This window comes from Myxocyprinus asiaticus, chromosome 6, assembly GCF_019703515.2.
Source record: "Myxocyprinus asiaticus isolate MX2 ecotype Aquarium Trade chromosome 6, UBuf_Myxa_2, whole genome shotgun sequence".
Classification (NCBI taxonomy): domain Eukaryota; kingdom Metazoa; phylum Chordata; class Actinopteri; order Cypriniformes; family Catostomidae; genus Myxocyprinus; species Myxocyprinus asiaticus.
The window spans coordinates 26,685,372-26,703,303 of record NC_059349.1 but is presented as its reverse complement, the minus strand read 5'-3'; the positions used below and the strand labels follow the sequence as shown (position 1 = coordinate 26,703,303).

At 41.3% G+C, this 17,932-nt stretch overlaps 1 protein-coding gene across 6 annotated transcripts in view; it reads right to left on the bottom strand.

The window, feature by feature from the left end:
- LOC127442585 (cAMP-specific 3',5'-cyclic phosphodiesterase 4D-like) overlaps positions 1-17,932 on the bottom strand; it is a 69,869-nt gene that overhangs the window by 19,300 nt on the left and 32,637 nt on the right. For 3 of the 6 annotated variants that reach the window (XM_051700727.1, XM_051700729.1, XM_051700728.1), the window contains 5 exons: positions 16,045-16,128; positions 10,444-10,635; positions 6,626-6,662; positions 5,960-6,033; positions 5,828-5,877 (listed from right to left, as the gene is read on the bottom strand). In XM_051700727.1, the coding sequence (XP_051556687.1) occupies positions 5,828-5,877; positions 5,960-6,033; positions 6,626-6,662; positions 10,444-10,635; positions 16,045-16,128 (437 nt within the window). Of the gene's footprint in view, positions 1-5,827; positions 5,878-5,959; positions 6,034-6,625; positions 6,663-9,405; positions 9,424-10,443; positions 10,636-16,044; positions 16,129-17,932 lie in introns of those variants that run through there. The other 3 variants (XM_051700730.1, XM_051700731.1, XM_051700732.1) reach the window with 2 other exon arrangements.

The window sequence follows — 17,932 nt, the reverse complement described above, 5'->3', positions numbered from 1 at the left end:
GTCAGGTATTGTGTTTGGTAACGTGTCATGCTATGCTATGCTATGCTATGTCAAGTCAAGTTTAAGTCTAGTCTATGTCAAGTCGTTTATGTTTGTTATGCCTCTTCGTCTTCATCATTGCCAGCAGCAACATTGCTACAGAATACCTGACTTACGCAAATGAACCCACCAATCCAGCTCCTCCGCCTATGTCAGAGTTCATCTCTTTTCTGATGCCAGGTGGTCAGAGTACCCACAATCTGGCTCAAAATACAGTTGTGCTCAAAAGTTTGCATACCCTTGGAGAATTGGTAATATATGTACCATTTTTTAAGAAAACATGAGTGAGCAGGCAAAACACATTTCTTTTATTTCTTATGGGATTCATATTCAACTGTAGGTTAAAACAGAATGGCACAATCATAAAATAAAACATGGCAACAAAGAAAAAAATGAAATGACCCCTGTTCAAAAGTCTGCATAGCCTTAGTTCTTAATACTGTGTATTGCCCCCTTTAGCATCAATGACAGCGTGCAGTCTTTTGTAATAGTTGTCTATGAGGCCCCAAATTCTTGCAGGTGGTATAGCTGCCCATTCATCTTGGCAAAATGCCTCCAGGTCATGCAAAGTCTTTGGTCATCTTGCATGAACCGCATGTTTGAGATCTCCCCAGAGTGGCTCGATGATATTAAGGTCAGGAGACTGTGATGGCCACTCCAGAACCTTTACCTTTTTCTGCTGTAACCACTGGAGCATCAACTTGGCCTTGTGCTTAGGGTCATTGTCGTGCTGGAAAGTTCTAGAACGTCCCATGCGCAGCTTTTGTGCAGAAGAATGCAAATTGTCTGCCAGTATTTTCTGATAACATGCTGCATTCATCTTGCCATCAATTTTCACAAGATTCCCGTGCCTTTAGAGCTCACACACCCCCAAAACATCAGTGAGCCACCACCATGCTTCACAGTGGGGATGGTATTCTTTTCACTATAGGCCTTGTTGACCCCTCTCCAAACATAGTGTTTATGGTTGTGACCATAAAGCTCTCATTTGGTCTCGTCACTCCAAATTACAGTGTGCCAGAAGCTGTGAGGCATGTCAAGGTGTTGTCAGGCATATTATAACCAGGCTTTTTTGTGGCATTGGTGCAGTAAAGGCTTCTTTCTGGCAACTTGACCATGCAGCTCATTTTTGTTCAAGTATCGTCATATTGTGCTCCTTGAAACAACCACACCGTCTTCTTCCAGAGCAGCCTGTATTTCTCCTGAGGTTACCTGAGGGTTTTCTTTGTATCCCGAACAATTCTTATGACAGTTGTGGCTGAAATCTTTCTTGGTCTACCTGACCTTGGCTTGGTATCAAGAGATCCCCGAATTTTCCACTTCTTAATAAGTGATTGAACGTTACTGACTGGCATTTTCAAGGCTTTGGATATCTTTTTAGATCCTTTTCCATCTTTATAAGTTCCATTACCTCGCCTGAGCCTGCTCCATGCCACATCACAGCCACACCTGAGCCTGCTCCATGCCACGTCACAGCCATGCTTGAGCCTGCTCCAAGCCATGTCACAGCCACGCCTGAGCCTGCTCCATGCCACGTCACAGCCACGCCTGAGTCTGTTCCACGCCATGTCACGGCCACATCTGAGCAGTTAGACCTGGAGATAGTTCCCGCCCTTGTACCCTGCCTTAGTTCTCCTGAGCAGGCAAGGGGAACTTTCAACCCTCCGACCCCGCCCTGACCTTCCAAGCCCTGGACTCCACCTTGGCCTGTTGGTCCCTCGACATTGCCTCAGCTCTGCGTTCCCTTGGCTCCACTGCGGTCCTTCAGCCTGTCGGATTTGCTGTGGTCCCTCGTCCCTCCGGCTCCTCCTTGGTCTGTCGGTCACCTGGCTCTGCCTTGGCTCTCTGATCCTCTTGCTGTGCCTTGTCCTTCCAATCCATCAGCTCCAACGGGGACCTCCTTCCCTACGGCTCCGCCTTGGTCCTCAGCCTCACCGGCTCCGCCTCAGTTTTCTGATCCACCAGCTCCACATTGCTGAATTTTACACTTTTTAATAAATGATTGAATAGTACTGACTGGCATTTTCAAGGCTTTGGATATCTTGTTATATCCTTTTCCATCTTTATAAAGTTCCATTACCTTGTTACGCAGGTCTTTTGACAGTTCTTTTCTGCTCCCCATGGCTCAGTATCTAGCCTGTTCAGTGCATCCACATGAGAGCTAACAAACTCATTGACTATTTATACACAGACACTAATTGCAATTTAAAAAGCCACAGGTGTGGGAAATTAACCTTTAATTGCCATTTAAACCTGCGTGTGTCACCTTGTGTGTCTGTAACAAGGCAAAACATTCAAGGGTATGTCAACTTTTGATCAGTGCTATTTGGGTGATTTCTGTTATCATTATGATTTAAAAAGGAGCCAAACAACTATGTGATGATAAATGGCTTCATATGATCACTATCCTTAAATAAAAAACAGTTTGTTTGCATGATCAGTCATATTTTCAAAATCAATGCCAAAATTTCACAATTTCTGCCAGGGTATGCAAACTTTTGAGCACAACTGTATCGACCTCGCCCTGCAGATTATTGGTTCCACGTTCACTGTGGGGGAGGCGGATGCCGAGCCAGAGGTTCACATCATAGCCGCCAAGCCAGAGTTTCACGTCATGGCCGCCAAGCCAGAGTTTCACGTCATGGCCGCCAAGCCAGAGTTTCACATCATGGCTGCCAAACCAGAGTTTCATGTCATGGCCGCCAAGCCAGAGATCCTTGTCATGGTCGCTGAGCTAGCGGCATCTTTTGCTCCTCATCCTGTGCCTGCTCCATGCCATCTCACAGCAACGCCTCAGCCTGCTCCATGCCATGTCACAGCAACGCCTCAGCCTGCTCCATGCCATATAACAGCAATGCCTCAGCCTGCTCCATGCCACGTCACAGCAACACCTCAGCCTGCTTCGTGCCATGTCACAGCCAGGCCTGAGCCTGCTCCATGCCACGTCACAGCCACACCTGAGCCTGCTCCATGCTACGTCACAGCCTGGCCTGAGCCTGCTCCATGCCACATTATTGGCTCCATCCTGGCCCTTCGAGTCTTCGGCTATTCTCCGGGCACCAAGTTCCATGGTGTAGCCCCTCGAATCTCTCACAACCCCACCTTCCACAGCTCCACCCCTCGAGCCTCTCAGGGCCCCACCTTCCATTGACTCTGCCCTGGTCCCATGCCCCATGCCATTCCAAGCCACGCCTCAAGACCCCCCCCCCCCAGCTCCCTACAGAACTTTGGGTTGATTCATGTTTTATGTGTTTGTTCATGTGTTGGGGCGTTGGGAGCCGCCCCTTAGTGGGGGGATGTATTTTAGTCATGTGTATTTTGTTCATTCATGTTTTTCATGTCTTTTATTTTGAAAAGTTTAGTTCCTGTTTCATGTCATGTGTCCCTAATCAGGTGATGTCCTGTTTTCCCTCCACATTCATGTGTCTTGTTTTCATTAGTTTATTGTCTTGTTATCCTGTTATCAGTTCTGTTTGTTCATTGGTTTGTTCTCCCATGTCCAAGTATTTAAGCCCTTATGTTTTCCATTGTTGTTTGTCAGGTATTGTGTTTGGTAACGTGTTATGCTATGCTATGCTATGTCAAGTCAAGTTTAAGTCTAGTCTATATCAAGTCGTTTACGTTTGTTATGTTTTGGACTCACGTTTGGATATCACTTATGTAAATAAATTGCACTTGGGTTTTTCACTCCATCGTCATCGTCTCTTCGTCTTCGTCATTGCTAGCAGCAACATCGTTACAAGAGATTAATGTAGAGAAAAACTTGGCTCTAGCTTCCTTTACAGCTCTCTGATAGTTTGTTAAACACTCCTTTAAAATATCATAAGAGACCTGAAGCTTGTCTCGTTTCCACTTGCGCTCAGCTTTTCTGCACTCTTGTCTGAGAGTGCGGGTGATGTCATTTAACCAAGGCTGTGAAACACCCTTAATTCTCCTTGGCTTGAGCGGAGCGACGTTATCAAGTGAAAAAGTACAAGATTTATTAAAAGCTTCAACCAATGATTCAGTGTCAAGTCCAGCTAAGACATCATCTGTGAAATGCATTAGATAAAATTCTGAAAAAGATTGGCAGTAGATGAGTGAATGGGCCGGGAATGACGTAAGGGCTGAGAAAAAGTAGGGAGATGACACTTAGACACACACTCAAACATTATTGAATAATGGTCGGAAATGCCAATATCTAAGACCTCGAAGTTGGACACAGAAAGACCATACGATAACACCAGATTCCAGATTTAAAAGAGTTTTTAAAAACAGTGGCAATGTCACCTCCTCGTCCTGAAGTCCGTGGGGAATTTAAAAAGTCATAACCTGGCAGTGTTAGATGCCCCAGGGCCATTTGTTCACCAGTGTTTGTTTGCTGTGAAATAAAAGATGTGCGTTTCAGCAAGCTGAGATTATCAAAATTGACACCCCACTTCATATCACTTTCACCAGTCGGAGGGCAATGACGTGAAGACCAGATGGCCGGTATGTGGTGGTTGTCAAGGGAATCAGCAGGTATCCTGCAGGGATGTCGGCATGACCCTCGATGGACATACCGGCGACGCACAATTCCAAGTGCAGCGCAATAATTGTATACTCCGTCTGACAGGCGGTCAGAGGAATTCAAACACCGTAAATCCAGAGATGCGTAGAATAAAACCATATCAGAAGAAAGATGATTGTATGGACTTACAAACAAGCAGGGAGCTCTCCGCTGAAACTGGAGAGGGCAAACAGTAAAACTCCAGTAGGCCAAGATGGGCAACAGAAGGCAGAACATCCTCAATGCATCCACCAACATGACTCAAATTCAAAGTCCATGCACTCCAGCCCCACTGGACATCGACGATGCACAGGGAATCAAGCAGCCTATTTAAGACTGCACGTAGCAGTCCCAGTGAAGACCATCGGTGAGTGCAGCGGTGTTAATTTCCTTGAAGTAATCCAGTCAGACGTGAGGTGTAGCGTAGATTTCAAACAAACTAAAAAGTCACTAGTCCATAAGATTGTCCATAAAAGAGAAGTATAAAACTCGATTTCCTGAGGTCGCTCATACAAAAGGCCACTAAAACAAAAGCATTTAAAAACATTGAAAAGAACCCGGAGAGCGGCGGCAGACAAAAATGCCAGCATTCACTCTACCAGAAGTCAGCAACGTGATGCTGACTGAACAGTCTTTCGGCGGTGGACAGGGGTCATCATGGGCACTCTGACCGTTCTGAGGCTATGCAGCCCCATACGCAACAGGATGCGATGCACTGTGTGTTGTGACACATTCCTCCCGTAACCATCATTAACATTTTCTGTGACTTGTGCCACAGTAGACCTTCTGTCAGTTCGGTCCAGACGGGAGAGCCTTCGTTGCCCTCGCGTATCAATGAGCCTGGGGCAGCCAACACCCTGTCGCCAGTTTGTCCCTTCTCAGACCACTGTTGGTAGGTACTCACCACTGCTGACCTGGAGCACCCTAAAAGCCTTGCGTTTCAGAGATGCTCTGACCCAGTCGTCTGGCCATAACAATTTGGCCCTTGTCAAAGTCTCTCAGGTCTTTACTCCTATCCATTTCTCCTGCATTCAACACGTTGTCTACGAGAACTGACATGTGGCCTTGTTAGGAGATGATCAACGTTATTCACTTCACCTGTAAGTGGTCATAATGTTTTGGCTCATCAGTGTATTGTTGTCTCTGCATATTAAGCTGGTATAGGGGAGAGTATTTTAACCTCCAAAAATTTACACACTTCACCTTTAACTGCTTGGATGGATTCACACTTTGCTTTTCTATGAGATTATATTCTCTAACCTGGTTGGCTTGTCTTGCACATGGATGGTGGGTTGTTTCCAGAGGACCTCCTGTGTCAGTGCAGATAAAAAATTATTTAAAGAGCATTTGGCCAGGCATTACACAGTTTACTGGGGCTGTGAAAGGGCTTACTTGCTCGGCACACGGTCTTGCTGATTGGTCAAAATGGCAAAGTTGCCCCGCACTGTCCTCAAGCTGGCAAGGACCTACGAGAAGAACATAATTGCTGGTCACTGACATTCATTCTTTTTTTATTCTTTTTTATCTTATTTTTAACAAAGTCTTAGAAAAATTATTACAGCTTCATAATTCAGAGAGAATAATTGCTAAACAGAGAGGGGAACCTAGGAAATCCAAGATTTGCCTAAAACGTCTGGATTGTTTGAAATTCTGCAGCTCTTTTAGAGTTTCGAAAGGACATGAAGGTTATCTGATTTCCAAAGCCATGCAGATTTCTCATCAGTCATCGACAAATTGGATTCCTAGCCTGTTTTGTAAACCGAGTACAGTGGTGACACTAATCCCACATAATGCAAGCTGCATAGAGCGGAAGGGCTGTTCCCACCAATGCCAAAGGCAGCACACACCATTTTCAGAGAAAGGACAGTTCTAAATATTTTGAGATTAATCGGTCTTTGGAATTGCAGGGGTGTAGAGACAAATTACCATATTCCTTAATGGAGTGGTCATTTGGAACCACTAAATAATGCACAGTTAAATGACAACTCTATTATTGCCCATTAATGTCAGATCAAATATGCAAGTGTAGATATTTTCATGATACATTCTTACACTAACCTGTGCAAATGGTGTAACTATCATGTCTTCTCCATGTCTGTAAGAGAAAAATACATGAATCAGAGATTATCAAACACTAAAATTACACATTTGAAAGCCAGTTCCTTAATCTCTTAACAGTACAGGATGCACAGAAAATAACTTGAGGGCCAGAAAAAACAGAAGAAAAGAAAAAAAGAATGACTTAGAGATTAAAGGGCACCCAAAAATGAAAATTCTGTCATCGTTCACTCGATCTTACGTTGTTCCAAATACATTTGACTTTTTTTCCTCTGTGGAACACAAAAGGAGATGTTACGCAAAATGTTAGTCTTAGGCACCATTCACTTTTATTGCATCTTTTTTCCATACAATGCAAGTGAATAGTGTCTGAGGCTAAAATTTTGAAAAACATCTCCTTTGGTATTCCACGGAAAAAAGACAGAAATCTGGGTAGCACTTTATTTTACATTACTGTTCTACATTTACATACTTTATAATTACAACAACTATAGTAATTACAAGGTACTAACCCTAAACCTAACCCTAACCCATATTAAGTACATTTATCAGAATCAGAATGAGCTTTATTGCCAAGCGTTCTCACGTACACAAGGAATTTTTTTGGTGAAACAAATGCACAAAGAACATTACAGTGAGACAGAATATAGAACAAGGTAAGAGTATAAATAGACATACAAATAATAGGACATATAACAGAATGGCGTATGAAAATGTGTAAGTAGTAATGTATGTGCAAGGTAGGGGTAGGTACAGTTATTGAATTAAATATGTGAATTTACATATGTACATGAGATATTTAGGGTAAAAATTGTTCTTGTGCCTGGATGTCCTGGGGAGAGTGGGCAGGGTGTGTGGGGTCCAGAGTGATTCTACCTGCACGTTTCCTTCTGTTGTAGTTTCCTTCTGTCTGATTTGGTGGCTGAACCAAACCAGACAGTTATAGAAGTACACAGGACAGCCGAGTAGAACTGCATCAGCAGCTCCTGTGGCAGGTTGAACTTCCTCAGCTGGAGAAGGAAGTACAACCTCTGCTGAGCCTTCTTCACAATGGAGTCTATGTGGGTGTCCCACTTCAGGTCCTGAGGTAGAGCCCAGGAACCTGAATGACTGGGGCGGTGGGGGGATGGTGGGGGGGTGCGGGGAGTGCGGGGGGATTTCTCCTGAAGTCCACTATCATCTCCACTGTTTTGAGTGTATTCAGCTCAAGGTTGTTGTGACTTCACCAGACAGCCAGCTGATCAACCTCCCGCAGACTTGTCACCATTGCGGATGAGGCCGATGACCATGGTGTCATCTGCAAACTTCAGGAGCTTGACAGTGAGATCTTTTGCAGTGCAGTCATTCGTGTGCTGGGAGAAGAGCAGTGGAGAGAGAACGCATCCCTGAGGAGCACCAGTGCTAATAGTGAGGGTCCCGGATGTGATTTCCCCAGTCTCAATAGCTGCTACCTATCTGTCAGAAAGCTGGTGATCCATCGACAGACTGGGGTGGGCACAGAGAGCTGGGTCAGTTTGGTTGAGAGAAGATCAGGCATGATGCTATTGAAGGCTGAACTGAAGTCCACAAATAGGATCCTTGCATAAGTCCAGGTCTGTCGAAGTGTTGCTGGATATAATGCAGTCCCATATTGATAGCATCATCCACAGCATGTAGTTACCTAATATTACTCAGTACTTTCTTGGGTAAGTACACTGTAAGTATACTGAATGTACACATAGTGTAAAATAAAGTGCAACCGACATATGGATTGGTACCAGTGTTGGGTGTATCCGATTACAAACTAGTTATTGTAATTGAATTACTTTTTAGTCAAAAAAGCAATACATTTGAAATTATTGTAATCAGATCACAGTTACTGACTTTCAATTAAAGTATTTACTTTTAAGTACATTACTTGCGCTTAAGTAATATGTATAATACATTTAAAATATGAATTCATATGTACGTCTGTAAGCGTTTCTGTGACAGCTTTAGGGTGTGCGACAATGAATGAGGAAGAAATATAGACATTTTAAATTTGACAATATAGACATTTTGAACCAAAAACTTCATTAAAGTAATATGATTGCATTTTAGAGAAGTGATTAGTTATTTGTAGTGGATTATTTATTTTGAGTAACTTAACCAACACTGATTGGCAAAACATTATGGTGGGTAAATTATGACAGAATTAAAAATTATGGGTGAACTAGCCTTTTAATCTCTTATTCTTGTTATTCTTTTCACTGCAGAGAGTTAAGGATGTGGTCAGCTTCAGGTTACAGGACATCATCATTCAATAGAGCAAGCAGGCGGTAATACGCTTCTGATTAACATGCAGTTTGGGTGGAAAAATATAAATACAGCTGTACATGGGAATACTCAGTGAAAAGAAGGCACCTCAGGCTCTTTTTGTAGTTTGCCTTCATCTCTAATGGGATATTGGAAATCAGACATTGAAAGCTCATGGAAAATGTAATAAGAAAATAAATGGGCTCTGCGTGGTTGGATAGGGTGTGTCATGCACGTGTATTTGAGGAGCAGAAGGAGAGAAGTTGAACTAGGGAACACACTGGGAAATGTGCCTTTATTCATATATTCCAAAGCCTCTTTGGTGGGCCTGAGCAACCCTAACACACCATCACATGCAAATCACTCATGGCTATGGAGAGAAAACAGGGTAACTTTTGAGGTTAGACTGGTCAGGACTTAGACACTAGGGGAGAGAACCCAGGCTGGATTAGTGCGGGAGAGCCCTTTCAAGAGTAAGTCAATATTTTTTCGATATTTCTTCTCACCGAGTGAGCCAGTTGACTTCCCAGTGCTTCAAATTATCTTCCCTTTAAAAACACAAGTAAGAGTTGGTGACCTTCAATCAATTAATCACAAACTTAGGTGTTCAGAGGTGGGAAACTAGCTTTGACACAGACTGGAAAAATGAACAGCAGAAAAAACAAGAATGTGACCCCCTTTTTCTGACTATGTGTAACCCGACATGCATCTGACATACAAGCGAGCTCAGATGGAAAGAACAGCTGGATGGTGTAATAATAAGGAGTCTTGGATTTTCCAAAATGACAGAGCAATATGATTTAATGTAATTTGCTATTAAAATGGTGTGTCTTGGGGGAACTGTTTTCCAAACATAATCAACCAGCTAGAGAGAGCCACATCTGTTATGAGGCAAGCATTTACAGTCCCAGTTAAGAAAACTATTCAAGCCACAAAACACTGTAGCTAAAGTACAGAATCTAACAAGTGCAGCTTTTAGTGTATGAAACAGCATGCGCAGGCACAAGAAACCAGAGACATTTTTTTTTGGTTGAGAGTGACAAATAACAAACATGTTGTAAAGTGATAAACAAGGCTATTTAAAGAGTTATGTACATTTTTCTGCTCTGAGCAGCCATAGCCAAATGCATCTAATATATAGAGCAGGGGTCTTCTGTTTTTTTATATCAAAAATTTGTTGGTGAAAAAAAACTTTGTTTAACAAAAATATAATATTAAGTTAACTCCAATCAAAGCTAAAGTTAAGAAGCTAAAGCTCTTTCACCCCACATTTAAAAGTATTAAGGAAAATTCAAGTATATGACTCTATACATCAACAATGATTATTATAAGCATCATAATGAAGTAAATATAAGGTAATATATACATGTTATTATAGGCCAGGCTTAAAATGCAACCCTCAATTTAGACCTGTAAATGGTTGAAGACCCCTGCTGTAGAGTGATGAATTTATTGAGACCTTAATGCATCACGGTTTGGGGTTAGGTATCCTGACATTTGTTGAGATATATTAGGGGGTTAAGAATGGAAGGCGCAACACTCACAGCTCGCTGGCCATGGATGAGTTTCGGGACATGGCCTTGGGTGAGAGGTCAAAGTCAGAATCGGAGCGATACAAGAAGGACTCCCGCCGCTGACTGTGAGGGAAATTGGCATGCCGCACAAGGCCAGAGCCTGGACTGGCCTGCGATTCCAGAGGACTGCGGCCCACAGACAGCCCATTCTCGACATCAAAACTGTGGAAACACAGAAAGAATGAAAGGGTTAACACAACAAAGATGTTCAGGTTGTAGGCTTAAACACAATAACAAAATTTGCATTTTTGAGCTATGGGTTCCTTAGGAGTTTCAAATTAGTTTTTATAATGCCAGTTTTTGATTTATGAGTAAAATAACATCTTTGGTTAAGATTACTTGAAGATACTTTCTTGTTTTGTTCACCAACATAAATTACACACTGTCATACCTCTATGGAGTTATATTTGTGCCACAATTCTGTGCGCAAAATGATATTTCGAGAGCACAAAAATGTGCACGTGTAAAATAACATTTTGGAGCGCTCAAAAAGGTTTTTTGCATGCACGTGAACTTAGTTTTGTAAAGCAATATATCTTCTTGCAAAGATTCATTTTGAGCAAACAAAAAGGTTAAGATTACTTGAAGATACTTTCCTGTTTTGTTCTACAACATAATTTGCACACTGTCATACCTCTATGGAGTTATAATTGTGCCACAATTCTGAGAGCAAAATATTTTGAGTATGCAAAGTTAGATTTTGAGTGCACAGAAATGTTCTGAGCGCAGAAGATTATATTTCGTGCACACAAAAAGGTATTTTGCATGTGTGTGAACTCAGTTTTGTAAAGCAATGTATCTTCTTGCAAAGATGAATTCATTTTGAACAAATTAAAATCAATTTTGCCCTTGAATAAAGTTTATTTTAATGTGAATTTACACAGCAGAGGCGCAAAAACTATATATGCAAGGTATGCAATGCATAGGGGCACCATGTAAAGGGGGGTGGTGGCAGCTCACTAAAGGGGAAATTTATTTAACTCTGTTTTTTGAATGTGCAAGATCTCACTCGCTCTCTCTCATATGCATTTTGCATGTACTCATAGCTTTAACCAATATACTGTAAATGTACAGTATATTGAACCTCAATTGTTTGAAACTCAAAAAGTAAAAAAACTAAACAAAAATAAAAATGGAAAGAATTCCTTAGCTTTGCATGATATCAGGCTACTATATTTCGAAAAACATTCATTAAAGTGAGTTAAGCCTTACAGTGTTTCTAGTATGTCTATAATCCACAGGGTAAACATATCTTGTAATGATAACCACAGTATATATAAAGTGTGTCCTTGGAGCATTGTGCCTGTTGGCTCTTCAGCTAAATTTACACTGAGATGTTCAAGGCTGCACTAGCTACCTCAAATGTCCAATTGCAGAGCGCTTGTAAGCAGCTCCTAATAACCCATCCTGACATAAGAGGTGGGACTTGTCAGAATATGTGAGAAAACCAAGCGAGCAGTCTAAAGTTCAGAGCGCACGCAGGTAGGCATCCGGGAAGGGGGAGTTCCTCTAGCACCCGCAGCGTCATTTTGGGGAGCTGAGGTGGAGGGAGATATGTGAAAAGAGGGAGCTGGGGAAGAGGGAGCCTGTGGTCCATTAACAGCAGCCACATCAATAGCTGCATTTACATGGACAATTTTTGTTTTAATGGGAATAAAATCATTCCGACTGATGATTCCGAACATACTGTTTACATGAACGCTACATTAAGTGATTGGATTGATGTGAGCATTTATATGTATCAAGCATCAAATCGGAACTTCTATTGTGACGTGTGTACACTGCGTGATTATACAGCATTCCCTCGCCATTTGAAGGGATGTTCACACTTTGAGCACACAAAATTATTTTGGACTTCTCTACAAATGAGGATATGATGTTATGCGTGACGGCTTGTAGTTTTAATAATCAATACATCATAAATAACAAAAAATAGTCAATTCAAAATGTTCAAATATACCATCTACTAATTTTTTTTATTTTATTTTTTTTTATCCCCTTTTCTCCCAGTTTGGAATGCCCAATTCCCACTACTTAGTAGGTCCTCATGGTGGAGCGGTTACTCACCTCAATCCGGGTGGCAGAGGACAAGTCTAAATTGCCTCTGCTTCTGAGACCGCCAATCCACGCATCTTATCACGTGACTCGTCGTGCATGACACCATGGAGACTCCGCATGTGGAGGCTCATGCTACTCTCTGCGATCCATGCACAACTTACCACGCGCCCCATTGAGAGCGAGAACCACTAATCACGATTACGAGGAGGTTACCCCATGTGACTCTACCCTCCCTAGCAACCGGGCTAATTTGGTTGCTTAGGAGACCTAGCTGGAATCACTCAGCACACCCTGGATTCGAACTCACGACTCCAGGGGTGGTAGTAAGCGTCAATGCTCGCAGAAATGAATCGTCAATAAAATATACTTAAATGTCCGTGAAAGTCAAATCTGGCAACATTTCTGCTGACTTCAGACATATACACACTTTTCCTGGCACTTGGCATGGATCAAAGGCAACTTTTGGATGCTTTTATTGACGTCATTTCACAGGTGTTTCTCCATTCACCGCTGTTGCTTCTTTAAGCTGATGGTCACAAATACGCCCACTGTGATGAAAGTGTGTCATTGTGCTTGAAACGTCATGATGCCACATGCTCAGATTGTCCCATTTTCACAAAGCAATTCGATCAAGTGTTTACATGGTAAAAATTATCTTCAAATGGATTAGAAAAGGTTTACACCACCCCTTACAATCCGAATGAAATTTAAATCGGATGAGGCCAATTTATTCCGACTGACGTGGTTACATGAGACTTTTTTATTCGGACTGAGCTTCTAGTCCAATCACAACGAGGGTCCATGTAAACGCAGCTAATGCTAGAAGCACCAGGCTTCTTTATGGGCACCAAAAACCTATGCCTTGCACAGAAATATCTCTTTTTACCGTTCTTGCTCACGTAACTGTCTCTGACTCTCTGGTCTGCAAAAGAGTGAAGCCGCCTCTTGAGTGAAGAACATGTCATTGCTTTTGGCCAATGACAAGCATTGAAAAATACTAAAAATTTCTGTTATTATTTGGTGATTGGTTGGGCGGTTGCAGCCAAAACCTTAAAGTTTACAACACACAGCCCGCCCCCAAACTGCTTTTAATCAATTCTCTAATGTTTGATTGGGTAGGCAAGACTTACGCTTGGGTGGGTTCAGCCCACTCCTGCCCATGCCTACATCTGGCTGTGACTAAATACAACAAGAATGTGAGTTTAGAGGGGGCCTGGGTAGCTCAGCGAGTAAAGACGCTGACTACCACCCCTGGAGTTGCGAGTTCGAATCCAGGGCTTGCTGAGTGACAGGTCTCCTAAGCAACCAAATTGGTCCGGTTGCTAGGGAGGGAAGAGTCACATGGGGTAACCTCCTCGTGGTCACTATGATGCTATAACACAATAATGTTCACTCTTGGTGGGGCGCATGGTGAGTTGTGCGTGGAAGCCTCCACACGCACTATGTCTCTGCGGTAACGCACTCAACAAGCCACGTGATAAAATGCGCAGCTTGACGGTCTCAGATGCGGAGGCAATTGAGACGAGTCACTATGCCACCACGAGGACTTAGAGCACATTGGAAATTGGGGAGAAAAAGGGGAGAAAAAAAAAGAGTTTACATGCTTGACAAATCAGACAACCATTGTAGTCCATAACTAGCAACTTAATTTAAAAGCACAGAACAGCTTTAAAATTCACATGAGGTAAGACTGTGTGTAATTTATGTTCATAGAACAAAACGTGAAAGCATTTAAGTAATATTTGTTAGTCCTTGTTTTACTCATAAATGGAAAACTGCTTTTCTAAAAACTCATTGGAAATTCCTGAGGGAACCCATGGCAAATTAGCCTTCTGGGTTGGCCTACAAATTTACATTATTGTGCTGTTATGTTGTTACAGTTCTATAGAACTTTATTAGAATGATTTGCTTTGTACATTATTGGTTACTTTTCCTGTTACACACCAGTCAGGTAAGTACCTGTACCTGTGTACCCAATGGATCCACTGTGGTCACGTACGCTTAGCACACACCCTGTGCCAATGACCTAAACTGGTACAGAAGGTCACTGAGTCCTTGATAAAAATGGGTACACACAAATGTAAAGCAAGACACTCTTTTCCTGCATCAATTCAGACATAAGCACTAGCCTTGCAAGTTAATATGACAGAGCTAGATATAAAATACTGTATATCACAGCCTCTGTGATCTCCATGACTTCCAACTCAGGATACCTTTCAATGTCTCACCAATACATTTCCAGCAGTACTGACACTACATCACACACTGCAAACACACACATCCACAGCTTCTTTCCCAATGCTATATATCTGCTCAACCAGCGGCTGGATTCACGAAATACTTCTTTTCTTTTCTTTTCTTTTTTTTTAATGTAATAAAGTTCTTAGAAACTAGCTATGAGGTATCTCAGCCAGTAAGAAGTGTTTTCAGTATACAAAATATTTGTAACTTTTTTCTTAAGAAAATAAGAAGAAAATAGTAGTTAAGAAGAATTTGATTCTTAACGGGATAGTTCACCCAAAAATGAAAATTCTCTGATCATTTACTCACCCTCATGTCATCCCAGATGTGTATGCATTTATTTCTTCTGCAGAACACAAACAAGGATTTTTAGAAGAATATTTCAGCTCTGTAGGTCCATATAATAAAACTGAATGGTTGCCAGGACTCCAAAAGCATAAAAGTTATCCATATGACTACAGTGGTTTAATCCATGTCTTCTAAATCAATATGATAGGTGCGGGTGAGAAACAGATCAATACTTAAGTCCTTTTTTCTATAAATCTCAACCGACCAGCCCCTACCAGTAGGTGGCAGTTTGCATGAAGAATATGAATTACCAAAAAACAAAAAGAAGAATGTCAAAGTGAAAGTGGAGATTTATAGTAAAAAAAAATTTTTTTTTAAATCTGTTTCCCAACCACACCTATCATATCGCTTCAGAAGACATGGTTTAAACCACTGGAGTCTTTTATGACTTTTGTGATCATTCACTTTCTGCAGTATTCTGCAGAAGAAAGAAAGTCATACACATCTGGGATGGTATGAGGGTGAGTAAATGATGAGAATTTTCACTTTTGGGTGAACTGTCCCTTTAAGTATTTCTAAAAGGTACTTTGAAAGCTCTGTGACATTTACAAGTCATCTTTTTCACCGTTTCCCACGCTGCTCACACTGAAAACCATATATCTTTGTTGAAACTTAATTTAGCCTCTATGAGCTGGAGTGCTCTTCCAGCAGACCTTATGAAGACCAGAGCTGAATGAAGTACAGTACGCATCACTGCATGTCCTCGTCCACATCTTGCACAGATGTTGCATAAAGACTAATCTTACACTGTATTACATAATCAACGCAGTTCTCAGAGAGAGAGAGAGAGAGAGAGAGAGAGAGAGAGAGAGAGAGAGAGAGTTGCAGCACTCCTTTTAATGGATGAAAAGCAAACACGCACATAGTCTCTGTTGTACGCTCCGGCTGTGCATGAGAGGACACCGCATCCAGCTCTAAAAATACCTGTGCTCGGGGCAGAGGCTGTCACTTCCACTTCGTTTCTGCTTCCGTCCTTCATCTTTAATGCTGAATCTCCTATGGGTCCCTCTGTACTCAGAGAGGGAGAGAGAGAGAGAGAGAGAGAGAGAGAGAGAGACGTCTGCAGTGCTTCTATTAATAGCTCGTCTCTGTGTAAAAATCCGAGCAGAAGCGCTATATTTAGAGCCGAAGGTAGCCTCAGATTCTTCCCCCCATTGATGAATATTAATGGAGAATACTGCTGCGCTATTTTTATCCCAACACATCTATCCACCCACACATTTCCATGTTGCCGTTTTAAGTCAACCTCAATCAAAGGGAATGTGGGTATTTCATCGTTCATTGAAGCTGTTTTTTTATTTTATTTTTTATTAATAAATATATAAATAAATATAAATACAGGGAAAAAAAGAGAAGCTGTTTCAGTGCATTTCGCATAGGCTATAGGCCTACTCGACCGCCGCTATATTTCGCATTTCAGCCTTTAAGTTTGTGGTCTGAGGTTACAGAGAGATGAGTTATGGATATTTAGTGCATTGAACAGTACTGAAATTATGCACAGCACATTCGAATTCGAAATGAGAAATGACACCCACCACACCCACATCCTGAAGGAACATCCGTATCTCTTAGCACATCACCCAGGTGAGCGTGGGAAAGGTCCCCTCTCGGTGGAGCTTGGCAGAGTGATTAAATGAAGGGAAATATTGATCCTTATTTTGCCAAGTTATTTGTGTGAAGCTTTAAACTGTTAAGTGTTCCTTTGCAGAAGCCAAAACAAGAACACTTTAATCTCAATTTAAATAAGTTTATAAGAGTCAAGATTTGTCTTCACATGATCATAATGTTAATCAGATGACTCTGTGGGAAAAATAATCTATAAGTTTCACTTGCTTTTTCACATTGTTTAGAGTTCCGTTGGCTTCAAAATATGAAATGACTGTGAAACGTAGGAAACACTGGGGTAAAATTCTGGTAATTGTTTTTACAAAAGTAACATCTAAATGTTTACTTTTTTGACCTACACTGATTGATTCTGTCAGGGCTTTTTAATGTTAAAATCTGTTATTGTGAATAATTTGATCTATATCAAAACAAAAGTAAAACTCATCTGCTAAAAATGTTATAGAAATAATATAAATAAAACTGTTTAAATGTAATAGTTTTAGTCAATAGTGTTGGGTATCAGCTATATTTTAATATAAGATTTGTGAGCCTGTGATAATCTATGCTAGCTGGCTAATATAATTTATCAGTGTGAGTATGGTTGGTTGGCACATTAATTTTGGCACGGGTATAAAAAAACCAATAGATAATAATTCATAACCTTCATACTGTACAAACTTATACCACTAAATACAAGCATATAAAACATAAAATAATATTATATTATATTATAACGCCTATAACACATACACACGGTTCAAGCCAAGCCAATGATACCATTAGTTCCTTTCATTTATCAGGAATAGTCAGGAAGCGTGTCATTGTTTACATTGTTTTTTTATAATTATTATTTGGAAAAAAAAAAATATTTTATTTTATATTGTTTTGAAATTGTTTTGGACTGTTTTGGTTTGTGAACGGCGCTTGGTCTGTGGTCTGTGCAAGTTTCTCTTGTAAACAATGACGCGCTTCCTGCCTCCTCCTCCACGTGACATGTGACCTTACCAATGAGCTTACGTCATCCCTCTCATGAGCATCACAGAGATGTACAGAAGTGAACATTTGTAGTTAAAAAGTATATAAGTATTGTTTTGTTTCTAAAAATAATCAATCGTTTGAGTTCAGAAGAACTTTATTTGTCGACTGGAGTCATGTGGATTATTTTGATGCACTCTAAATATGCATTTTGGACCGTCAAAAAAAATGG